Source organism: Cebus imitator, unplaced genomic scaffold (assembly GCF_001604975.1).
Source record: "Cebus imitator isolate Cc_AM_T3 unplaced genomic scaffold, Cebus_imitator-1.0 Scaffold251, whole genome shotgun sequence".
NCBI lineage: Eukaryota > Metazoa > Chordata > Mammalia > Primates > Cebidae > Cebus > Cebus imitator.
Genome location: NW_016107566.1, coordinates 1,462,198 through 1,489,116, shown reverse-complemented (window position 1 = coordinate 1,489,116; position 26,919 = coordinate 1,462,198). Strand labels below are relative to the sequence as shown.

Sequence of the window (26,919 nt, the reverse complement as noted above, 5' to 3'; positions counted from 1 at the left end):
CATGCAGTTTTTTATTATTATTATTATACTTTAAGTTCTGGGGTACATGTGCAGAACGTGCAGGTTACATATGCATGTGCCATGGTGGTTTGCTGCATCTATCACCCAGTTAACTACATTAGGTATCTCTCCTAATGCTATCCCTCCCCTAGCCTCCCACCCCCTGACAGGCCCCTGTGTATGTGATGTTCCCCTCCCTGTGTCTGTGATGTTCCCCTCCCTGTGTCTGTGTTCTGATTGTTCACCTCCCACTTACGAGTGAGAACATGTGGTGTTTGGTTTTCTGTTCTTGTGTTAGTTTGCTGAGAATGATGGTTTCCAGCTTCATCCATGTAGTTTTTATATAATTATGTCTGAATGAACTTAATTACAACTAGTGGTATAAAGACTACAACTAGTGGTATAAAGACTCCAACTAGACAAAGACTGGCCTTAAATGTAGGAACCTAGGACTTTATCGCAGCTCTCAGATTTACCCAAAACCCTTCCTGCTGGGCCTCGTCTGTGGGCCACTCGAGGTAGGTCTTGGTGTTCATTATCTTCCGTAGCTTGCAGAAGCGCTGGGGGATGGCTTTTTTCTCAATGGGCTCCAGAAGAACAAGAATGGCGGCATCATTGTTCTCATCAAAAAGACGGAAATGGGAGAAGTCCAGTTCATACTTGCACCACTCACTCTTCACAAAGTTTTCAGAAAGTACAAAGACAGTTTTGTGGCTCTTTTCAATGGAGTCAATGATATTGTCAATGATCCACTTGCCAGGAATGAAGTCCCGCTTATGAAGACACAACTTGAAAGGGGGGTTGAAGTTCTCCAGCTCCTGGACCATAAGGTTCTCCACCCAGTAGGCATCCCGCTCACTGTAAGAAACAAACGCATCATAGCAGATGTCCCTGTTGGGAGCTTTCCTGGGCTTCCTTTTGGCCTGCAGCCAGGCCCACATCATTTTCATGTACCACAGGCCGTGGAAACGGTGGCACAGACACACTGTGAGTAGGATCAGCAGGAACAGGCCACAGCACATACCAGACACTAGTGCCACCCTGTGGCATTCTGACACCGAGAGGCGGACATCCTGAACCCGCTGGCCACGCACATGGGATGGAGAGTCACACAGGTAGTTTTCTGGCCAATCGATCAGAACTTTGGCCAATGCTTGCTGCTTCTGAGTGAAGGAGAGGAATTCGCAGGAGCAAATGAAATTATTGCCACCAGCTTCCAAAGTCTTCAGTGTGTGAAAAGAGTCAAGTTGCTCCTTAGAAAACATATTTATTGTATTCTTACTGATTTTCAACACTAGTAACACAGGTAAGAGGGAGGCATCTGGTAGAGTCGCCAACTTATTTCTGGAAATATAAAGTTCTTTCAGTTGCGGCAAATGCAAAGAAAATAAATTGAGGTTGTTGTTGCTAACATCTAAAATTTCCAGTGTCTTGGGAATGCAGCCTGTTACACTGTGTATTCGCGTGCTGGATAAGTTCAAATATTTCATCTTGTCTGGCCACTGACAAGTTTCAGGCATAGAATGAAAACTATTCTTACTGACATCAAGGTTGATCAAGTTTTTCAGAGTAAGCAAAGTCTTTCCGGTCTCTTCCAATGATGCCAGGTGATTTTGCCTTAAAATTAAAGTTTGCAGAGAGGGCCAGGCATCCTCACAGGCTGAATTTTTCAACTGTTCTTCAACCATCAAATTTTCACTGAGATCCAAGTATTCTAATGATTTTAAACGTTGTGAAAGTGAACAAGGAACCAGAAAAACTTTACTGTTTTCTACTGTGATTCTTTTAACTCTTTCTGTGAGTGAATATAAAGTACTCAGATCATAAAATAGGTAAAACTGTGGAATATGCAGCCTCCGGACTGTAAACGTCTCCACTTTACCTGGATCTATAGCTCTGCCATTATCAGGTGCTCTAAAATTACCAACTCCATTAAGGGTACAGTCATCAAACTCTAATTCTAACAGTCCAGAAATCTGATTCAAAAGTTTCAGGACTTGAAACAAACTTTCATCGGTGATTTTCACATTTCTAAATGTAAACTTTTTAATCAATGAATTTGTTTCACCAGTGGATAGTTCTGAAAAATGGAAAGTGTCCAAATCAGTATCTTGCAGTTCCAAATATTCCACGGAACTTGTAATATCTACGAAAATCTCCAACAGTAAAGTATGCTGCTTCATATGAAGGACCAGATGACTTACGTTCTGAATTGACTTCAAACTTTTTGGGTCATAACTCTGTAGATTTGAAGCATCAATCTCAAGTTCCTCAAGGAAGGTAAGTCCAGCAAAATCTTTTCTTTGAATCTTAGTGAAGGTGTCCATATTTCCTACTCTCAGGATTCGCAATTTTGTGAGATGAGAAAAAAGAGATGTTTCCCCAAGGATTTTGTAAGGATTCTCCTGTAAGTTTAAGAATGTCAAAGAAGAAAGGGGCTTGAACCAGGAGGATGATAAATTAGATAAGTAATTATAGGATAAGTCTAAATGTTCAAGACTGCCAAGGGAAGAAAAAGAATCTTCCTCTATTCTGTTAATTCCATTAGATGTTAGCACCAGAGTCTGGAGGTTCACACACTTCTGTAGGTCACTGTTGCTAATGTAGGTGATCCTGTTGTTAGACAGGTCAAGGCTTTTTACAGCTGCTGTGAGCCCTGAGGGAATGGAGTTTAAAGATCCCGAGCTGCCCTTGCAGATACCATTGTGGTCACAAGACAGAGATGCCTGATCGGAGGATTCTTCCTTGGAGAGGCTGATGATGGCCCCCAAGGCCCATACCATCCACAAAGTATGTGGCATTGTCCAGTGATTCAATCTACAGATAAAAGAGGTTCAAATGAGTCATTGTGTTTGACAACATATCATAATTCTAATTTTTGAAAAATATTTTCTAGGCATAACACACACACACACACATACACAGAGAGAGAGAGAGAGAGAGACAGAGAGAATAAGAGATGAGAGAGAGAGTAACAGATGAATGGAACGTATAAATGGGGATAAAAAATGAGTTCCCTGATACATTCAGCAACACTAACACAGATATACAACCACTGTGCAGTACTTAAAATCACAACCATCTGGAAATATAGAGCAAGACTCAATGAGCATGTATTAGAAGAATGAGTAAATCAATGAATGGAGGAATGAGCAATCAAGCCTTTTAAGAAATGGGCTAGGCTTAATCATATGGATTTACAATCACCTTTTTCTGCACTTCAAACCTTCTTAACATTTAAGCATTTCTCTTCTCTGCTTCAGTGACCCCCATGATTCAAAGAGAGCTCACAGAACTAAATCATAGCTCTCACTCACTGAATGAAACTCCAGGAGCAGCATGCTTTGGCACCAAAAGAAAAAAGTTGCATGTGTGTCGACCTGCCTGGCACCTGTCACTAGTAGGCAGGAGGGGTGTTGGAAACTCCAGGCAGACCAAGGTGGTTTGCTGGGTTGAAGGAGTCTCACACCATCAGAACCCTATCTTCCTGCCTAGAAGTAAATGCAGAAAATAGTGTTTAAGTCTGGATGGGCCGTTCAGATGAATGTGGGGGAAATAAAACTATCTGCACCACAACTGCTAGTTTACCTGTAGCCATAAATCCAACAACTTTCTCTTTGCCCACCTTCTGGGCCCTATATCATTCTTTAGCTCTATTCAGCTACCCCATTCCTTGCATTTGTATGCCTTTGTCTGTATTTTCACAGTACTAACTATACAAGAATTTAAAAAGAATATTTATCCCCAAGAACAAAACTTTTTATGGGTAAAACTAATTCCCCACATTTACAGAATCTGAGAGATTATAAAGGCCTGACCCGTACAATTTATGGTCACAGAGAATTAAAACATAAGGATGGTTGGTTTGGGAATCTAAATGCTGTTGGAGCCAGAATTTTTATGTTCACACTGAAACCACTGCTTTGCATTCCCTCCTCTTTTTTAAAAAAATAAGTAGGTCATACTACGCATATTTATTCTGTATTTTCTTTTTTTCCTCAGCTTTATTAAGGTATAATTGGTATACCAAAAAACCTGTATATAATCAATGTACACAATTTGTATACATTACGTATACATATATATGTATACACTCATGGTGTCATCATCACAATCCAGGAAATAAACATATCCATCATCTCCAAAAGCTTCTGCCACTCTCTGGGTTGCCTTTTCACTTTCATAATGGAATCTTTTTGTCTTAGTCTAGTAGTGCTTCTGTAACCAAATTTCAGACACCAGGTAATTTATTATAAAGAACAGAAATTTATTTCTTATAGCTCTGGAGGCTGGAAGTCTAAGATCAAGGCATCTGCACTGGTGTCTGGTGAGGGCTTCTCTCTCCTTCCAAGACGGTGCCCTTGTTGCTGTGTCCTCACGTGAGGGCAAGGGGGCACTACCTTCAATCTCAAGCCCTTTTATAAGGATGCTAATCCCATACATGAGGAAAGAGCTCTCATGAGTTAGGCACTTCCCAAAGGTCACACCCCTTAAAACTTAGTTTTAGGATTAGTACTGTTACAATGGGGATTAAGTTTCAGTATGAATTTTGGAGGAGAAACCACTATTCAAACTACAGTGCTTTTGATGAACAGATGTTTTTATATTTTTATATATTTTTAATAGTTTTGTGACCTATTTTTAAAAGATATCCCATATTTTCTTAAAGATGTTCTCTTTGTTATTTTCTAAAATCTTTATTGCTTTGCCTTTCACTTTTAGATCTACAATCTACCTGTGGTTGATATTTGAGGTAGCAGAAGGATTCACTTTTTTCTAAGATGGATGTTCAATTAAGCTATCCTTTAAAGATCATCTTGGGGAAATAATCAACAATATTTTCTTTGTCAATAGCCACATGTCCATATAGGGGTGGGTATTGTTTCAGTGCTTTATTCTGATCCAATGTTTATTTGTCTATCCCTATATCAGCAACAAACCATATTGAATGTATAATATATCTCAATATCTAGGCAATAGATGTATCTCAAATGTATATATCAATATCTAAGTGATAAACATTTAATAGAGTTTCTTATTCTTCTTCAAATATGTTCTTCCTCCTTATTCTTCTTCAAATGTGTCTTGGTTATTCTTGCCCCTTTGAATATTATAAATGGCAGAATCAGCTTGTCAGTTTCAAACAACAAAGCCCATTGAGTTTTTAATTGGCAATGTATTGAATCTACACAACAATTTGGGAACTATTAACATCATTACAGTACTGAATCTTCCAATCCATGAGCACAACAGGTCTCTCCATTTATTTAGGACTTCTTTAACTTACCACAATAGTATTTTATGGTTTTTGTGTAAAGTTCTTGAGCATATTTTGTGAGCTTTATTCCTATTTGTTACTTTTAAAACATTTAAAATAGTTTTACACATTTATATATGTGACATGGTTTGGATGTTTGTCCTCTCCAAATCTCACACTGAAATATGATCCCCAGTGTTGAAGGTAGGACCTGGTGGGAAGTATTTGGGTCATGAGGGTGTAACCCTCATGAATGGCTTGGTGCACTCTTCATGGTAATAAGTTAGTTCTCACTCTGTTAGTTCACGGGAGATCAGGTTGTTTAAAAAGACTCTGGGACCTCCCCCTTCACTCTTGCTCCCTCCTTCTCATTCCCTCTGTCTCTCTCTCCATATGACATGCCTGACCCCCCTTCTTCCATGAGTAAAAACCTTCTAAGTTCAAGTTGATGCTAGTGCCTGCAGAACCATAAGCCAAACAAACCTCTTTTCTTTATAAATTACCCAGCCTCAGGTATTCCATTATAGCAATGCAAAACAATCTAATACAATATGGCATATATGTATATGTGATGTTCAATGAAATTTTGCATACTGACCATGCACTGAGCAACCTTGTTAAATTAACTTGGTAATTCTAATAGTTTGTGGATTCTTTTTATTTTCTGTATCCCCAATCATCATTAAGACATCATGATGGTTTTCTTCTTTCCAACTTTTACACCTTTATTTCATTTTCCTTATAACAGATTCCTTTATGCAAGCGTAGTAGGATGTATTAGCTATTATACACAGTGACCCCTATCACCACCCCCCCACACTATGAACCAATCAATAGCTCAAGGCAATCCTGTTATCCAAAGAAACTTCAGCAAAAGAATTTAGAGAACTTCACTGGGCAACTTTTATAGCCTTTGCAGTAGAGTCAGCTGTAGTAGCTACTGTTTGAAAGGGATTTCTCATCATAATTTACATTTATTCCAAGCCAGGGAAAGAGCATTTGAATAAAAGATGCCCATTTAGAGGGATTTGCACCTGCTGGAAAGTTCCTTTTTATGCCATAGTGCAAATTAAGAGGTACAGAGCGATGCCAAGCTTCCAATTGGCTATGGAAATTTGACATTGCTCTACACCTTCTAATCTGCACTATGACATAAAAAGAAACAGTGACAGTGGTACTGTTAGAATCCCTAATCCACACTGACCTCTAATTTCCTACCGACTGGGACATGGAGTTGCCTATGCCTATGATTGATAGTCAAATCATTCACAGATAAAAATATATGCTGGAGGTGCACAACAGACAGTTCCCTGTGGGACACTGTGTACTACAGGGGTCTTCAATGGGGAAGCAGTAGTAGTATTTATTCAAGACTCTACTATTAATTATCATCAATGGAGACTACCAACAATTAGAGAATTACAGTTATGAATTTTACAAACTACCTAATTATCTCCCCTTTTGGTTTTCTTATTCAGTTTCTAGAATAATTTAACTGTAAAACCTCTCCTATACCTTTTGTCTACTGTAGCTTTAAACACGAAATCTGAATATGTGACTCAAAAAGCCTAAACCTATAGAAAGACCAGACATGCAATTTGAACCAGCAGTCACACTTGGAATATCAATAAAATTTGTTATAGAGTGAATTAGGTCTTTAAAACATATAAGTATTTCATTCAAGATGACATATCCAGCATTCACTTAAGTTTCCTCCAGAAACTATCAACTGTGAAATCCTAACCACACCATTATCTTGCCATGTATAAATAGAAAGATGGCAAAAGATAAAAAGGAAAAGGAACAATGGTTTTATGACAGAAGAGAAATCCTAATTCATGACCTTGAGAAAGCTATCTACATCTAAGATGTCATCTGCTCTGGGAAGAAACCCCCCTGGTCAGTTTTACCTTCAGATCTCTAATAGGTTTCTCAAGCATCTCGAGGAATGCTCTTGAATTGAGAGATGTGGACCCAAGATCAAGGCCCTGAAGTTTTGCCGTAGTGTGGATGGTGACAAGAATATGATATAGTCCCTTCCCAGAGAGTTCAAGGACAGTCTTTCTCTGATGTCATTTCCAAAAGATCTAATCCTTGGATTCTAGATCAGATTGGTTATTCTCATTTGGTGAATCCTGAAAGGCTTATTTTTTACCTGATGAAAATACACTTTGGCATAATGCATTAAAGCCTTGCAATAATTAATCATGTCAGAGTTTATAAGAGTAGGAGCTATATGAGGTTTTATTACTAGGGGCATAGGTCTTTCGGTAACTATTTCATAAAAAGGGTTAATTTATGTTATCCAATAGTAGTAAATCTGATGGCCATCAAGGCCAGTAGTAATACCTTTGGCCAAGGCAATCAATACATCCAACTAACTTTGCCAATTTCAGTTGTAAATTACCATTTGTCCCTTTGACCTTCCCAGAAAATTGAACATCATGGGGACGATAGTAACGCCATTGCTTGCAATATTTTATTTAACTGTTTTATAACTTGTCCAGTGAAATGTGTACCTCTGTCACTGGAGATTTCTCCAGGAACACCCCATTAAGAAAGCATGTTTTCTACTAACATTTTAGCTACTGTCACGACATTGGCCTCCATGCATGGGAAAGCTTCTATCCAACCAGGGAACATACATATTATTATAAGAATATTTTGGTTCCCAATGAGGCAAGTGAATGAAATACATCTGCAAATGTTTAAATAGTCCAATAGATGGTAGAAATGTACCAACTGCGGTTTTCATTATCTTATAAAAATTGTGGATTTGACAAACCAAATATTGATTATAAGCCATTTTAACAATTTTAGAACATTCGTAACACCAATATTTTTTTATAATTTCATGTTATCTATTCTGTGATGAGTCATGGAGCATAGAACTTTTAATAATGGAAGCTAGATGGACTCAGAAAGGACCAGGTAGCTGTCTGATCCATGAGGCCACATTTAACACTGAATTTACATCCTTTTAAATAACAGTTTTGTTTCTCCAATTCAGGTGCATGATGTTGTTCATTTAAATAGGTTATCATAGATAATTTGATTCAGATAAATCTTATAATATTCTTTCAGATTATATATCTTAACAATTTCAGTACTGGCTGACTTAGCATGAAAATCTGCCAAAGCATTTCCCTAGTATTCAGTTAATTCTTATTCTGCTTAATGTTGGGTTGGTGGTTTTCTGAACCAATCCTTTCTTTACTAGAGTTCTGGAAGTTCTTATCCAGTCCAGTAGTATGATCTTAAAGTTACCAGAAACCTGTATTTGTCAGAGTTCTTTCCATTAATCTTTTAAAAGAACACATCAGGGTTTTTGTTTGATTGTTTATAGGTCCACACACTTTATATAATTGTTTTTCAGGGCGTCCAGAAAGTACCAGAGCAAAACAAGGAACTCTTTGTAGATGACAAGGCTTAAAATGGACTTAAAGATATGCTGAGAGTTCACAATAATGAAATTGATAAGGAAATTGTATTAACACATAATATTTCATGATATCTAGAATTTTGGCTGATAGTGCTATACCACAACTATCTGGTTTCTAAGAATTTCATATAATTTCTGAAGCACATGTTAACAATATACCCATACAATATGACTTACAGAAAGTTCACCATCACTTCTTATTTGGCAATGCTTCCCATGCAATTTAACATATCAAATAAGCCTAATTAGTTTAACATCTCTCTTTTTATCAGGAGAGAAGACAATTTATTTTGAGATATTCCAGAAGCCCATCTAGAAGCTTCCAAAGTTTGTTCAAGGTCAAAAGATTTTAATTTAGAATTTGATTGCAAGAAGTCAAAAGCATCAAAAGGTTTAAAATATTTGATGAAAACAGGATCACAGGTCCCTATGAAATAATATTTATTCATTTTACCACAGTGATTGGTAAAAAACTTCAAAGGCAAATACAGAAAGCCACATTAATTGTGGAAACTCTTGCTCTTTTAATAAGGTGAACTTAGGTCTCTGAGGCAGTCAAATATCTAATAAAGACAACATGAAACACAATAAATTATCTGAATAAAACACAGTATCTTCATTTCCTAGGCCAATTACTTAGCAGGTAAAGAAAAATCTTTCAATTTCTTATTAAGAGCAGACCAATACTCCAAGAAAACCTTGTTGTTTTAACATAGAGGACAAATTTCTAGTTCTGTATCAGTATGTTTTTGATATTAATGCTCAATTTTTAAAAAAAACTTATAATTGTCTTCAAATCTTCGCTTGATCATATATAAAATCCCCTTCCCAGGATTCCTGTCCCACAACCTTCTACAACTTTCTTATATCCCTTCAGTTTTTGTTCTATACTTTTTCTCTTTCTCATTGTGTTAACAACCAGGCATTCTACTTTAGGACAAATATTATTTTATTTTTTCCTTAACAAAACAAAACATCCCCTCATACTTTATAATAGCTTTTCTTACCCAAAACACATCTTCTTTTTAGAGTTTTTTTCCCTTATTATTTCAGGTAATTCTAGTACCATATCTTAATTTTTTTTTCATAGATGGGTCATGCTGTGCTGCCCCAGCTAGTCTCAAACTCCTGGCCTTAAGCAATCATCCTGCCTCAGCTTCCCACAGTGCTGGGATTACCTTATCCTTAGTAACTTTAAGTTCCAGTGAAAACTAGAAAGCAAGCAATTGTGAACTGTCACACCAGCATTCTGTACATTGACATATCTATGAACTATAATTTCTAGAAGCATGTGCCTTCTCATAGTATAATTTTTCAATGTGACAGAAAATATGTTTAGTAACAGACCCAACTATCTTTAGTCTCTCTGTAATAAGTAGCTGTAGGTGATGTAAAATTTTATCTCTATCCTCTTAGGTTTTTTTAGCTAAGCCTGAAAATTAAATTGTTGTTTGTACAGATATCCCTCAGCCTCAACTTTCTACCTCTGATGATAACATCTTTAAAACTTTCTGGTATAGGAAGAGCATCTTTTATATGGAAATTTTAGCTTACATCTATTTAACTCAGTTGTTTTTAATAATTATGCTGTAGTCCTCACCAAAATGAGATATTAAACAGGTAGCCATCATCTTAATTTTTCTTGCTAACAAATTTTACAACATACAAATAAAATGAGCTTATTTTACTAGTAAACCTATGTAGAAAAAGTTGTACATCTGTATCATGTTTATTGCCAACAACTCTGAAGACATGCCTGCTTTAATCAAACCAACAAACCCTATAACTAGTTTTTATTTACTGAATACTATCCCAGATCACATGAACTTGAAAAACATTTTGAGTTTCTAAGATATTAAGAAATAATTTATATAAGCACTTGTTTTTCTATATTTTAATTTTTATTTATTTTTAATATTTTTAGAGATGATTTTGTTTAGCTACATGATTGAATGCATAATAAATGTTTTGTGCTTTTGACTATCAATACGTAGAGAAAGTGCATCAATGAAGAGATGCAGGACTTTAAACTGATTGGCAAAAAGCAAGCTTTAGCTTGTCTTACAGGATGCTTAGTTTGCCAGTACACTTCAGACCAATGGGACAGTGATAGATGGTGTGACACTGTTTAAACGCAACAAAAGGCTACATCTCCACGTGGCCAGCACTGTCATGGCCTCACTAAGCTATTTTAAAGATTTTTAAGCAATGATAAATTCAAAAAAAAATTAGACTCCACCTAAAGTAGCACATAAAGTATAGCTGGATTTCTGTATGCTCTGCAATCAGTTCTTTGAAAGAAAAAAAAGTCAAAGGGTAGAGAATACAAGAAAAGTTTTGGGGATATAATTTGAATGACTGTGAAAACATGATCTTTGATAGCGAACTCATTTGCTCACTCCTTAACTTGACAGCAAAGCTGAGTATGTACAATTGTGTTGGGTGTGGGTGGTCACCAAGGCCACGCTGCTCTGAATTGACTTTGTGTTTCATTTGTAAGATTATCACAGTCATGTTACACTGACCTGAAGGGCGTGTGTGTGTGTCTGTGTGTGTGTGTGTGTGTGTGTGTGTGTGTGTGTGTATCTCCCTTTAAAAAAAATCACTCTGCCTCATTCTTATTTCAAGTTGAATTTCTATACAGACTAGATAAGTTTTTCTGAAGATCAGCACATCAATTAGTCATTTTGAAAATGATTTAAAATGTATTCCTTAATGTTCCCAGAAAACAAGTTTCTTTTGTAGTTTTAACCCAAAAAGCACCCTTTCGTCACTGGATTCACCTAACACTCATAATTTTTTTTCATACAATGAATTAAAATTGCTAAAATCAAGGACTGGCTTTCTGGCTGGATTTCAGGTAAGTTGTATTTAAGGCCAGAGCTTTTCTCAGTATTTGATTTTTCCCCCCAATATTTTATTTTTTAAAAATATAGGTGCTGCATTTATATCTGCTGGTTTAAATTCTGTCATATTTCACTTCCAGCCTTTTAGTATGGCAAATCATATTTTACTTTTAAGCATTTGTAATTTGGAGTGCCTGGTACTAGCTAAGAAAGAATTATATAATTGAGTTTTGTACTCACCATATACAGATCATTCCTCATGTATAATGTGCCTCAAATGCAGCTTCACTTTCCAGATACCCTGATGCAGAATAAAGTTTTTCATCATTTAGATGCAATATATATTGCATCTAAATGATGAGACTCCCTGTCACCCAGGTTGGAGTACAGTGGTATGACCATAGCTCACTGAAGCTTTGAACTTCTGGGCTCAAGTGATCCTCCCAAGTAGCTAGGACTACAGGTTTGCACCACCATGCCCAGATAATTTGTTTTTTGTAGATATGGGGTCTTGCTATGTTGCCCAAGCTGGTCTCGAACTGTTGGCCTCACATGATCCTCCTACCTCAGCATCCCAAAGTGCTGGGATTATAAGGTGTGAGCCACCATAGCTGGACTTTTCTTTACGAAAATTAAATAAAGCTCTTCTATAATTTAATTTTGGCAATACCATCCAGAGATAGAAAAATTTCACACAGATATAAACATACAGACAGAACTGGATCTTATAGTTTTCATTCTAAAATTTTAATCATATGCCAGGCACGGTAACATAAAACTCAATAGTTCACAAAATATTTGGATCCAAATTATGTTTCTGGCAGCTAGAACAAGTTAAGATTACTTGCTCAGTTGGCTAAAGGTTTTTGATAATATTTGTGGAAAAGACTTTTAAGATTTTTCATTTACCCAATTTACAGAGCTCTTTTTTCTTCTTCTTCCGATGAGTTATCTTTACCACATTTGCATTTTAAAGGAGTAGCTATCTGTTCCTGGTGAAGACAGGGTAGAAAATTTTTATCCCAAAGTGAGAGAACTTATCAGGTTTAAATACCATTATCTGCCTGAACAAAGAAGGAAGAGTATAAGTAAAGACCCAGTTCTGACAAGATGGCCAGGAAACGTACCTCAAACAAAGATCAGATTTGTTATGTAAATTTAAGACAATGCCTTCTCCATTCTCTAGTGGCTTAGTCCTCCTTTTTGTCCTGGTGCAAAGACAGAGACGCCCTTGCAAGTCGAGATTCTCTCTACAGATGTAAGTTTCTCTTACAAAGTGGTCCCAAAAGAACCAGCTGAAAATAAGCCTTATACAAGACAGGCATATTTTGTAGGCTAATTCAACTAAATCAGCAGTTTCCCAACCCAGCTTTTGTTTTTTAAATTAGATAACTGAGTTCAAGGTAGAGCTCACTAAGATCAGGACAAGCAGCTTTTATGTCTGGACTCATTATGGATACTTCCAATCTTATATAGTCAGAGACCGGTTCATCCTTTTTTTGTTTTGTTTTCAAGGTTAAATGACAGATCAATTAGTTTTGTTTTGTTTTTTCTCAATGAAAAGTTGGGAGCATGAAGGGGAGGAAGGCAGCAAATCACACTACCACGTGTGTACCTACGCGACAATCTTGCATGTTCTTCATATGTACCCCAAAACCTAAAATGCAATTTAAAAAGAATAAATAAATAAATAAATTCTTGACCTTGAAAAGTTGGGAGCATAGCAATGAGAAGAAGTGGGCACAGTTGGATGGTACATAGTTAGCAGTGATTTGATAAAACGGGTTTCAGTTGACTCAGATGTTCCCCTGGATGAGACAGGATTGGATAGAGAAAACAGAGAGAACTAAGTCTTAGAAATGATTTTTCTGAAAATGGTTCAAATCTCAATTGGGCAAGTTCAGACACAAGAACTTCTTGGACTTGATTTTAAAGCCCTGCTACGTAAAGTTTCTTTTTCTCTGAGGGACTGGTTGATTATTGTTCTGGGAGTCAAGCCTTGGGAGCTTCTTCTAATGGAGAAACATTCCAGGCCAAAGAGAGTGTGGATCCATCAAAAAGCTGAAGTAAGGGTGGACTTTCTTTTTTTCCATTGTCCTAGTTGTTTACAATAAAAGCAGACATCCATGGGAAAAGGTTTAAAACATATATGAGGTTGGAGGCAGAGCAAGATGGCCAAATAGAAGCTTCCAGTGATCATCCTCCCCACAGGAATACAAAATTGAACAACTATTCACATAAAAAAGCACCCTCTTAAGAGTCAAAAATAAGATGAGTGATCAGAGTAACTGGTTTTAACTTCATATCACTGAAAGAGACACTGAAGAGGGTAGGAAAGACAGTCTTGAGTCACCTATACCACTCTTTCCCAATCCTCAGCAGCAGCTGCATGGTGCAGAGAGAGAATCTGTGTGCTCAGGGGAGAGAGAGCACAGTGATTGTGGGACTCTGCATTGTAACTCAGTGCTGCCCTGTCACAGCAGAAAGCAACACAGAGCAGAATCTAGCCAGTGCCTATGGAGACAGCATTTAGACCAGCCGTATAATCATATCAATAATAATCATCTACCCTAGTAGTTGGAACTTGAGTCCTAGAAAACTTTGCCACCACAGGCTACCATGCTCTAGGGTTCTAAATAAACTTGAAAAGTAGTCTAGACCACAAGGACTGCAATTCCTGGGCAAGTCCTGGTACTATGCTGGGCTCCAAGTGAATGGACTTGGAATGTACATGACCTAGTGAAACACCAGCCAGGGTGGTCAAAAGAGTGCTTTCAGCTCCTCTCCTCCAACCCCCGTTACAGCAGCTGACAGCTCCAAAGAGACTCCTTCCTTCTGCTCGAGAAGGGGAGAGGGAAGATTAAAGGGGACTTTGTCTTATAGCATGGGTGCCGGCTTGGTGACAGTGGGGTAGAACACCAACCAGGCTCCTGAGTCCCCAATTCTAGACATTAGCTCTTGGACAGCATTTCTGGACCTGTCCTGAGCCAAAGGGGAACTCTGCCCTGAAGGGAGAGACTCAGGTCTGGCAGCATTTACCACAAGCTAACTAAAGAACTCTTGGCCCTTGAGTGAACATGAGCAATAGCCAGGCAGTAGTCACCATATGCCTGGGGCAATAATGGCCGTGGGGAGAGAGTCCTCTGCTTGAGGAAAGAGGGGGGAAGAATTGGAAGGACTTTTTCTTGTGGCTTGAATGCCAGCTTAGCCAGAGTAGGATAGAGCACCAGGTAGATTACTAAAGTTTCCAACTCCAGGCCCTGACTCTTGGATGGGATCTCTGGACCTGCCCAGGGCCCAGGGGAACTTGCCACCCTGAATGGAAGGATGCAAGCCTTCTGGCCTTGCCATCTGCTGACTGTAGAGCCCTGGGGCCTTGAGGGAGCACAAGCAGCAGCGAGGCAGCCATCACCATGGGCTTTGGATGAGACCCAGTGCTGTGCTGGCTTTGGGTCTGATCCAGCACACTCCCAGTGGTGGTAGCTACAGGGGTGTTTGTGTCACTCATCCACCAGCTCCAGGAAGCTCAGCACAGAGAAACTCCATTTGTTTAGGGGAAAGTAAGGGAAGAGAACACCAGTCTCTACCCTGGTAATCCCAGGGCATTCTCCCAGATCTTACAGAAAATCACCAAGGTGATATCTCTGTGAGTCTGTAAGGATCACAGTGCTACTTGGCTCAAGGTGCCCCCTAATGCAGATATGGCTGTGGTGACCAAAAGCTTAGGTCACAATACCCAAGTCCCTTTGAATACCTGGAAAGCCTTCCCAAGAAGGAGGGATATAAATAAGCCCAGACTGTGAAGACTACAATAAAAACCATTCAATTTCCAGACACCAACAAACATCAACAAGCATCAAGACCATCTAGGAACACGAGACTTCACCAAACAAACTAAATAATGCACCAGTGACCAATCCTGTATAGACAGAAACACATGACCTTTCAGACAGAGAATTCAGAACAACTGTTTTCAAGATAACACAGAGAAAACATTCAGAATCCTATCAGATATATTTAACAGGGACATAGAAATAATTAAAAGGAATCAAGCAGAAATTCTGGAGTTGAAAAATGAAAGTGACATACTGAAGAATGCATCAGAGTCTCTTAACAGGTAATCAAGCAGAAATGAGAATTGGTGAGCTTGAAGGCAGGCTATTTGAAAATACAAAGTCAGAGAAGACAAAAGAAAAAGAATACAAAAGAATGAAGCATGTCTACAAGATCTAGAAAATAGCTTCCAAAGGCCAAATCTAAGAGTTATTGGTCGTAAAGAGGAGGTAGAGAGAGATTGAGGTAGAAAGTTTATTCAAAGAGATAATAACAGAGAGTTTCCCAAACCTAGAGAAAGATATCAATATTCACATACAAGAAACTTATAGAACACCAGGTTGTTTTAACTTAAAAAAGCCTACCTCAAGACATTTAATAATGAAACACCCAAAGATCAAGGATAAAGAAAGGATCCTGGCTGAGCATGGTGGCTCACACCTGTAATCCCAACACTTTGGGAGCGGGAGGCAGGTGGATCACGAGGTCAGAAGTTCAAGACCAGCCTGGCCAACATGGCGAAATCCTGTCTCTACTAAAAATATATAAATTCACCAGGCATGATGGCAGGCACCTATAATCCCAGCTACTCAGGAGGCTAAGGCAGGACAATCATTTGAACCCAAGAGGTGGAGGCTGCAGTGAGCTAAGACCATGCCACTTGCACTCCAGCCTGGTGACAGCGAGACTCTGTCTAAAACACAAAAGGATCTTAAAAAGCAGCAAGAGAAGAAACAGATAATATACAAAGGCACCCCAGTACATCTAGTGAAGACTTCTCAATGGAAACCTTACATGCCAGGAGAAATATCATGACACATTTAAGGTGCCCAAAGAAAATTACTTTCATCCTAGAATATTTTATACAGCAAAAATATCCTTCAAACGTGAAGGAGAAATAAAGACTTTCCAAGACAAACAAAAACAAAGATTTCATCAACACTAGTCCTGTCCTATAAGAAATGCTAGAGAGGTCTTCAGTCTGAAAGAAAAGGATGTTAACGAGTAATAAGAAATCACCGGAAGGTACAAAACTCACTGGCGATAGTAAGTACACAGCAAAACAGAATATTATAACACTGTAATTGTGGTATGTAAACTACTCACATAATGAGGAAAAAGACTAAAAGATGAATCTATCAAAAATAACAACTGAAACGAATTTTTAAGACACAGACTATACAATAAGATATAAACAGTAATAACACAAAGTTTAAAAGGGAGGATTAAAGTATAGAGTTTTTATTAGTTTTCTCTGTTATTTGTTTGCTTGTTTATGTAATCAGTGTTAAGTTGTCATCAGTTTAAAATAATGGGTTATATTATTTGCAAACCTCATGGTAACCACGAATAAAAAAAAACTTACAATAGATACACAAAAAATAAAAAGCAAGGATGCAAGGATGGTTTAACATATGCAAATAAATGAATGTAATACATCAGATCAACAGAATGAAAGATTAAAAACCATATGATCATTTCAACTGACAATGAAAAAGCATTTGATAAAATTCAACATCACTTCATGACAAAAAGCACAAAAAAAATTGTATATAAAAGGAGCATACCTCAACATAATAAAGCCATATATGACAGACTCACAGCTAGTATCATACTGAACAGAGAAAAACTGAAAGGCTTTCCTCTGAGATCTGGACATGAAAAGGATCCCCACCTTCACCACTGTTATTCAACATAATACCGAAAGTCCTAGCTAGAGCTATCAGACAAGAGAAAGAAATAAAGACTATCCAAATTGCAAAGGAAGAAATCAAATTATCCTTTTTTGCAGATGATATGATTGTATATTTGGAAAATCATAGACTCCACCAAACAGCAATTAGAACTGATAAACAAATTCAGTGAAATCGTAGTATATAAAATCAACATACAAAAATCCGTAGTATTTCTATATGCCAACAGTGAACAATCTGAAAAAGAAATCAGGATAGTAATCTCATTTACATTAGCTACAAATAAAATATCTGGGAATAAACTCAACCAAAGGAGTAAAAGACAATGAAAACTATAAACACGGATGTAAGAAATTGAAGAGGACACCAAAAAATGGAAAGATATGCCATGTTCGTGGGCTGAAAAAATCAATGTTGTTAAAATGTCCCTACTACCCAAAGAAATCTATAGATTTAATGCAGTCTCTATCAAAATACCAATGACATTCTTCACAGAAATATGTTAATAAAATATAATCCTAAAATTTATATGAAACCACGAAAGACCCATAGTAGCCAGAGCTATTCTCAGCAAAAGGAATGAAACTGGAGGAATCACATCATCTGACTTCAAATTATACTACTGATCTATAGTAACTAAAACAGCATGGTACTGGCATAAAAACAGACACACAGAACAATGGAACAGAATAGAGAACCCAGAAACAAATCCATACATCTACAGTGAATTCATTTTCAATAAATGTGTCAAGAACATACATTGCAGAAAGGACAGTCCCTTCAATAAATGGTGCTGGGAAAAATAGATATCCATATGCAGAAGAAACTAGACCCCTGTATCTTGCCATATAAAAAAATAAATTCAAAATAGATTAAAGACTTTAAGACCTCAAAGTATGAAACTATTAAAAGAAAACATTGGGAAAACTCTCCAGGACATTGGTCTGGGCAAGGATTTCTTAAGTCATACCCCACAAGCAAGTCATACTCCACAACCAAAGCAAAAATGAACAAAAGGGATCGCATCTTCAAGTTAAAAAGTTTCTGCATAGTAAATCAAATAATCAACAAAGTGCAGAGACAATACACAGAATGGGAGAGAAAATATTCACAGACTATCCACTGAAAAGGGATTAATAACCAGAATATATAAGGAGCTCAAATAACTCAATAGGAAAAAATCTAATAATCCAATTTTTTAAATGGGCAAAAGATCTAAACAGACATTTCTCAAAAGAAGGCACACAAATGGCAAACAGGTATATGAAAATGTGCTCAACATCATTGATCATCAGAGAAATGCTAATCAAAACTACAGTGAGATATCATTTCACCCCAGTTAAAATGGCTTTTATCCAAAAGACGGGCAATAAAAATGCTGCGAGGATATGGATAAAAGGGAACCCTTGTACACTGTTGGTGGGAATGTAAATTAGTACAACCACTATCGAGAACAATTTGGAGGTTCCTCAAAGAACTAATAACAGTGCTACCACATGATCCAGTAATCCTACTGGTAGGTATATACCCAAAAGAAAGGAAATCAATCTATCAAGGAGATATCTGCACTCCCATGTTTAGTGCTGCACTATTCACAGTAGCCAAGATTTAGAAGGAACCCAAGTGTCCATCTACAGATGAATGGATAAAGAAAATGTGATATACATATACAATGGGGTACTATTCAGCCATAAGAAAGAATGAGATCCTGTCATACAACATGGATGGAACTGGAGGACATTATGTTAAGTGAAATACAGCAGGCACAGAAAGACAAACATCCCATGTTTTCACTTACAAATTAAGACAACTGAACTCATGGAGCGAGAGAGTAGAATGATGGTTATCAGAGGCTGGGAAGTGTAGTTGTAGGTCCAGGGGGATTGGAATGGTTAATGGGTACACAAATACAGTTAGATAGAGTGTATAAGATTTATTATTTGATAGCAAAGCAGGGGGACTACAGTCAGCAATAAGTTATTGTATATTTTATAACTAAAAGAGTTTAATCGGATTGTTTATAACACAAAGAAAGGATAAATGCTTGAGGTAATGGATACCCCTTTTACCGTGATGTTATTAGTATGCATTGTATGCCTGTTGCAAAATATGTGCCTGTTTGCCTTAAGGGGCTTTTCTTCTTTGTCCACTGTAATTCCAAGTTATCTTTAATAAGGCTCACACATTTCTCTATAAAAGCACAGGTTCTTTGTCCATTATTCTTATAAATGAAATCGGCTGGAGTTGTACACTCCTTAAATCCAGATAAGCCCATGATTCCCTCTCTTCTAGTAATGTTATCTGCTGGAGGCCTCCTAGTGCACCAATCCAGTTTCAGTTTCTTCTTTGAATCCAATCCAATTCTGGAGCCAATCCAGTCAAAAAATTGCTCAAATAAAGTCAGAGAGCTGAAAATGCAAATGTATGGGCTCAAATCTGAGCAAGAACTTAACCACAACTATCAGTTGCAGTGAAAGAGCAATGGGCACAATGAGCCCCACAGGTGCCTTCACTTGGTCACTAAGAGCTCCTAAGGTCACTACAGGTCTCCTTTGGATCCCGCTTGTAACACCAAAAACTGTTAAAAGAGAAACTTCAGACAAATTAAATTTGACAGAGTTTATTTTAGCAAAAAATTATTCATGAATCAGGCAGCACTCAGACTCACAAAAGTCTCAGAGAGCTCCACCCAGCAGTGTGAGCAGTGAGCTTTTATAGGCCAAACACAAGAGGCACAGTAATCACCTGATTAGCGTCAGCTAGTAGTCCGCCTTATTTGGGCATGGTGTAATAGGCATTTGCCCTGTTTGGGCATAGTCTGATCAGTTGGCTGCTTGTGATTGGCTAAAGCTTGGCTATTTATGATTGGTGGAAACTTGGCTATTAATTACAAAAAAAGACTCCTAATTAAGATTTCACTTTGTTTATGCATTGTACTAAGTTAAGTTGCAGTTTATTTTTTAAGAACTCGAAGTATAGAGACAGTCTCAGGATAATGGCCTCTTGCCTATGTCATTTAACAAGAGAGGTCCTCAGTTTTATTCCTTAGATGAGTTCTTTGTACCTGCTTTCTTTTAATGTCTTGCCAGAGGTTTGTCATTTTATTTGCATTTTCAAAAAACCAACTTCCAATGTGATAGATCCTCTATTTTCTAGTTCATTAATTTCTATTCTTATATTATTATTTCCCCTGTTCTGCTTTCTCTGGATTTATTTTACTACTCCTTTTCTAATTTTTGAGGTGTCTGCTTGCTCATTCATTTTTAGTCACTCTTCATTTCTAATATATGCACTTAAGGTTATAAATCTTCCTTTAAGCAGTTTAGGTGCATCTGACAAGTTTTTATATGTAATTTTTTCCATAATTCATTAAAAACATTTTCTGATTTCATTCTATTTTTTGACCCGTGGGTTATTTAAAAATGTATTCATTCATTTCCAAATATATGGGAATTTTCTATAAGTTTTTCTGTTCCCTTCTACTTTAATTGCCTTATGGTCAGAAGACATATTCTGTATGATTTAAATTCTTTAAGATGTATTGCAGTTTATGAGCCAGTATATGGTCACTTTTTTTTTTTTTTTTTTTTTTTTAGTAGGGATGGGGTTTCACCATGTTGGCAAAGGCGGCCTTGATCTCTTGAACTCATGATCTGCCCCTCTCGGCCTCCCATAGCGCTGGAATTACAGGCTTGAGCAACAGGGCCCAGCCAGTATGTGGTCAGATTTTAAGTATGTTCTGTGATTTCAGCAGCTGTTAGAAACATTATAGGTTCCTTATGTCAACTGCACTGTGGTGTTCACATTGTCTTTATCCTTACTGATCTTTTGTCTGTTTTTTCTATCACTACTGAGAGGCATATGATAAAATCTCCCACTATGATTGTGGATTTTTCTATGAATTTTCTATTTTTCTATATTTTTCTAGTTCTGTCAATTTGGCTCTATTCTTTTTCTATTTTCTAGTTTCTTAATGTTGTGTTACAGGTACTTAGAAATTCAGAATTTTTATCTCTTCTCAGTGAAAACTTTAACCTAGTGAAACATTTATCTACAGTTATGATTTTTTTTGCCTTATTCTATTTTGTCTAATAGTAATATTGCCACAACAGCTTTCTTTTGATAAATGGTTGCATCTGTTTACTTTATTCCTTTTAGTATCCATAAATGTGTCTCTTGTAAACAGTATATGATTGATTGTTGGATTGTTTTGAAGTCTAGTCTGACAATATTAGTCTGATTATCATAAAAAATTTAGTTTTTCTCATTTAATTACTAATGTATTAAGCTGCATTTGATATAATTACTCATATTGTGGGCTTTAAAGTAATTGAACTGTTGCTATGGTTTGAATGTGTGCCCCAAAGCTCATGAATTGGAAATTTCATCTTCAGTGCAACAGTGTTGAGAGGTGGGATTAGGAGGTGATTAGGTCATGAAGGCTCTACCCTCATACATGGATTAATGTGATTACCAATGGAGCAGGTTACTGCGAGAATGAGTTTGTTATAAAAGTAAGCTTTGTCCTCTCTTGCTCTCTCTCACCATGTGATGCCTTCCATCATGTCAGAATGTAGCCAGAGGACCCTCACCAGATGCAGCCCTTCAATCTTGGACTTCACAGGCTCCAGAACAATGAGTCGAGAAATTTCTGTTCTTTGTAAATTACCCAGTCTCAGATATTTATTACGGCAGCACAAAAGAGACTATGACAACTATGTACTTTATTCTTGTCCCATTTGTTTTATGTTCTATTGTCTCTCTTTTCTTGCCTTCTTTTAAATTTGGGGGTATTCCATTAGATTTTTTTTCTCCTCTGTTAGTTTCAATACAATTGTACAAACAAAAAATTAACTGATAGCTTACAAACTCCCAAAACATGCTATCAACTTCTGGCAGTTTTTGTAAAATGAGTACATTATAAAGAACTTAAAGATGCAAATGTTTTTTGCTTAGAAAAGGAAGAAACTTTAAAATGTTGGTGAATAAATCATTTTCCAATAGTTTCTGCTCTTGCTTTTGTTGTTTTGTTTTTGTGGATTTGTTTGTTTGTTTCTGTCTGTCCCTTCAAGTCAGGCCACCCTATCTACCGGTTACTCTTTGGTAAAAAATCTTAATAACACAATAGATTAAAATCATCTCAGCAGACTGACTTGTTTACACCCAGAACAATTACCCTCCTCTTTCTCTCCCCCCATCCATCACCTCCAATCACCTCTTCCTCTCTTTTCCTCTCTTTCAAACAGGAGAAAAAGCCTTTCCTGGCTTACATTTAAGTTCTAAACACAAGTTCTTATTTATGGAAATTGAAGAAGCTGTAAAGGGCACTTCAAAGCACTTAAAGAACTCGACTTTGCTTAAACGCTGTAAGTTGTTTTCTATTCAGAGACCTAACTCACATATCCTAAGAATGAAGGAACGCAGAGGTGGGGTGAAACCTGCCAGGGAGGAGAGACCAAACTTCGGGTTAGGGAGCCAGGGTCCTGGACAGACCCAGAGCACGCAACCTTTCCCATCTCTGGGCCACAGTGACCGAAACCCAAGCTCCGTCCTGGCAGTAACCAGCGAGCGGGGACACATTGAATGCTAGCTACGAGACGCTAGCATTCAACTTCACTGGCTCCCTAAAGCCTTTACCCAATCCTAGTCACCCACGCTCCGAGCCAAGAGGGCCCAGGAGGCGGGGAAAGTGACCCTAGCAGGAATGAGCGAAGCGGGAGGGCAGGGCCGCGCCGGGGCCACCGCCCACCTGGGCCTCCCTCCGGAGTGAAGTGGCAGCCGGCGGCCCGGAGCCCCAGCGGAAACTTCCCGCGGTGACCAGCAAGACTGGAAGGGCGCTCGGCCCAGCCACAGCCCATTGGCACTGTGCGCGTGGGGTCCCACCATGGGATCCCCAGGACCCGCGAACTCCCTTTCCGTGTGGCCCCTGCTTCTCCAGAGGGCCGACCAGAGCTGGTTTCGCTGGCGTCCACATTCACGCGCCAGGCCCCGCAGAGAAGCACTGGCGTCCCGGGGGCCTGGTGCGCTCCCCGCCGTCCCCTCCCAGACAGGAGCGAGGGGCCCAGGTGCAGCCGAGCAGGAGCCCGGGGTCCCCGGAGCCCGTGACCGGACTGCAGCTCCCGTCCGACCCTACCCGACCCGACCCCGGGAAGGGGCGCGCACGACGTACCTGGGACGACCCCGAGCCGCAGCCAGGCTGCGCTTTCTCGCCACCTCCGAGCCCGCCTGCCCGAGACTGGGAAGTAGGCAAAAGGGAAAGTCCGCGCGACCTGGCTCCCCTTCCTGTGGTCCGGGAACCGCCCCTTCCACTGGGCACGCGCCGCCCCGCAGCGGGAGGAAACACTGGACCTCGCGCCGCACTCCATGGGGGTGGCCCAGAGCGAGCCCCCGCGGCCGCACCCCCCGGCACGCTCCCGCCGGTGACCGCGAATGAGGCTGCGTCAGGCCGGAGGCGGGTCCTGCCCGGACCGCTGCCCCGGGCCAGGCTGGGTCGAAGGAGAGAACTGGGGGCTTGGCGGAGGTTCCTGGTCGGGGAAAAGCGAATTACGACGCTAGAGGCGCCCCGCGTGGGATTGGCAACCACAGGGAAGGCTAAGTGCCCACCAGTATTTTCTTGAAGCTTCCAGCATCCAGAATCTCACATCACCTGAAACACACCGCCTTTAAACTCCGCTGCTGATGCTTCTCCATCCGTGGAAGCCCGAACTCACGCTCATGAATCACGCTTCTCCTTTCAACACTCTGTTCACCTGCCAGTACATCTCCAGGGTCCACTTCCACAAGTCTATGCTCTCCTGCATTTAAATAGGTTCACCAGTCATCCTCCAGACTAACATAGAACGATTTTGCCAAAAGTTTGCCTAAGGGAACAGATAAGGACAGCCTCGGATTGATTGATTGATTGATTTTTGAGACGGAGTACCGCTCTGTCGCCAGGCTGGAGTGCAGTGGTGCGATCTCCGTTCACTGCAACCTCCCCCTCCCGGGTTCAAGCGATTCTCCTGCGTTGGTCTCCCAAGTAGCTGGGACTACAGGTGCATGCCACCACGCCCGGCTAATTTTTGTATTTTTAGTAGAGACGGGGGTTTCACCATGTTGGCCAGGATGGTCTTGATCTCTTGACCTCGTGCTCCGCCCTCCTGGGCCTCCCAAAGTGCTAGGATTACAGGCGGGAGCCACCATGCCGGCCAGCCCTGGACTTTTTTAACCCCAATCCTGTGACAGTCCATACTGCTGCGCCATCTCTAGCACCTACATTCCATCCCAGTTCTCAACATGAAAAGATCTGGGCTTCCCACTTAAATCTACAGTTTGAAGCTAAGTTCTTTCCTTGCCCCATTTCATCCCTGCTTCTCAAAGTAATACCAAAAACAGTCATTGATTAATTTTCTTCATTGCCACAGAACCTAGCTGTCTCCACGGTGAGGAATGTATAAAGAAAGAAAACAAGCTTTTACAATTCAACTGCCTTGATATTAATAATCTACCCTTTATATTCATAGTTACATTTGACTTTCATACAGTGAAATATGAAGCAGAGCAAGCATCCTTGTTCCTCCCTTATACAAGAAAATGTCATACGAATTGTATTATATATGACAGAAATGAGATTTCAAACCAGAATTTTACCCTAAATCCAGGGCTGTTTCTCCTACCGTGTTCCACATCTTTAATCCTCTCTGATGGATGGAATATCAGGGAAACTTAATCAATAGACACAAATATGAAATTGAGAGGTTTTTCTATACAGGTCACTGTGTTACTATGTTTCTTTATCCAGGTTGTCCAGCTGGCTGAAAATACTTTCTTATTAATTCCAAATCTCCAGCTCTCTACCTTACAATTTCTGACACAAGAAAACTTCCTTCAAATTATTTCTCCTGAAACTAAAAACTTGTTTTTTCTCTATTTCTCTTCCCTAGTTGAAGTGCCTAAGATGGATTTTGATGCTATTGCTCTATATTCCCAAAGTCAATTAGAATATTCTGACAGTCAGGTAGAAATCCTTTATTTGCCCACAAATTATTACCAGTGTCCTCTACATATATTGAAGGTAGTTCCGCACTCTCCACAAAGCTATTAGCACGTTCTACTCAGACACAGTCCTTATAGTTGTTCAGTTCTTGACATTTTTTTTTTCTGAGATGGAGTCTCACTCTGGAGTGCAGTGTCATGATCTCAGCTCACTGCAGCCTCTGCCTCCCAGGTTCAAGCAAGTCTCTGCCTCAGCCTCCCGAGTAGCTGGAATTACAGGCACGCACCATCACATCTGGCTAATTTTTGTATTTTTAGTAGAGATGGGGTTTCACCATGTTGACCAGACTGGTCTCGAACTCCTGTCCTCAAGTGATCCACCCACCTAGACCCTCAAAGTGCTGGGATTATAGGTGTGAGCCACAGCACGTGGCCAAGTTCTTGACATTTTCAAAGCAACTTCACATCTATTATTTCATCTGAATCTCACAATAACACATGCAATAAATAATTCCAATATTACTATTCCTTTGGTTAAAGTGATTAGAGAATTTGCCCTGAGTCACATGGCTCACAGTTAATATGTGGCAAATCCCAGGTTAGACTCCAAGTCTCCTTCTGTATCTAGATATAAGACTCTTAAACTCTCTACCAAAAAAAAAAAATGTTAATTAGAAAATCAACATGGCATATAAAATACATTAATATTTTTGGGGAAAGGGTAACTCTTATTGTATATATTCATAGTTTTGAACATCTAACTGAAATCCTAAACTGAAGTTATCCGAAAACACAGGGCTGACATGGTTCACACCTGTAATCCCAGCACTTTGGGAGCCCAAGGCAGGAGGATTGCTTGAGTCCAGGAGTTTGAGACCAGCCTAAGAAAATAGGGAGACCCCATCTCTACAAAAATTCAAAAGTTAACCAGGCATGGTGGTTTGTGCCTGTAGTTCCAGCTACTCAGGAGGCTGAGTCCAGGGGGTTGAGGCTGAGAGATAAGAGTGTGACCCTATTTCAAAAAACAAAACAAAACACACAGTCTTATGTCGTTTTCACGTAAAGTATTTTGTAATTCTCAAATAAAATAATAAGAAATTCATCCATCATAAACTACTTAATGAATATATGCCATAATTCCTGTATTATTTTACAGATTTTTATACATGAACATATATTTTTCAAGATTTTTTATTCTGAACAGATGTCAATGTGTCTGTAATTTTTAAAGACATTTCAAAAATACTGCCTAGGCAAAATAATAGTAGTAAACATTTTTTTCTTTTTTTGAGACAGAATCTTGCTCTGTCACCCAGGCTGTAGTGCAATTTCAGCTCACTGCAACCTCTGCTTCTGGGGTTCAAGCAATTCTCCCACCTCAGCCTCCTGAGTAGCTGGGATTACAGGTGTGTGCCACCATGCCTGGCTAGTTTTTGTATTTTTAGTAAAGTCAGGGTTTCGCCATGTTGGTAAGGCTGGTCTGGAACTCCTGACCTCATGATCTGGCCTCCCAAAGTGCTGGGATTATAGGCATAAGTCACCGCAGCCATTCTAGTAGTAAACCTCTAAGTTAACATAGAACCAAATTCTGAAAACCGAGAATATTTCATGTTGTATATACTTCCCTTTTGAAAAACTAGAATTTTTCTTTAA

At 39.0% G+C, this 26,919-nt stretch overlaps 1 protein-coding gene across 1 annotated transcript; it reads right to left on the bottom strand.

Moving 5' to 3' along the window:
- Window positions 1-230: 230 nt before the first annotated feature.
- LOC108282777 (toll-like receptor 2) lies at window positions 231-23,658 on the bottom strand. Its single transcript, XM_017498785.2, has 2 exons — window positions 23,462-23,658; window positions 231-2,817 (listed from the first exon to the last, which is right to left on the bottom strand). Exon 2 carries the CDS (start codon window positions 2,799-2,801, stop codon window positions 447-449), a length of 2,355 nt encoding a protein of 784 aa, XP_017354274.1. The 5' UTR covers window positions 2,802-2,817; window positions 23,462-23,658; the 3' UTR covers window positions 231-446.
- Between the last annotated feature and the right edge of the window lie 3,261 nt (window positions 23,659-26,919).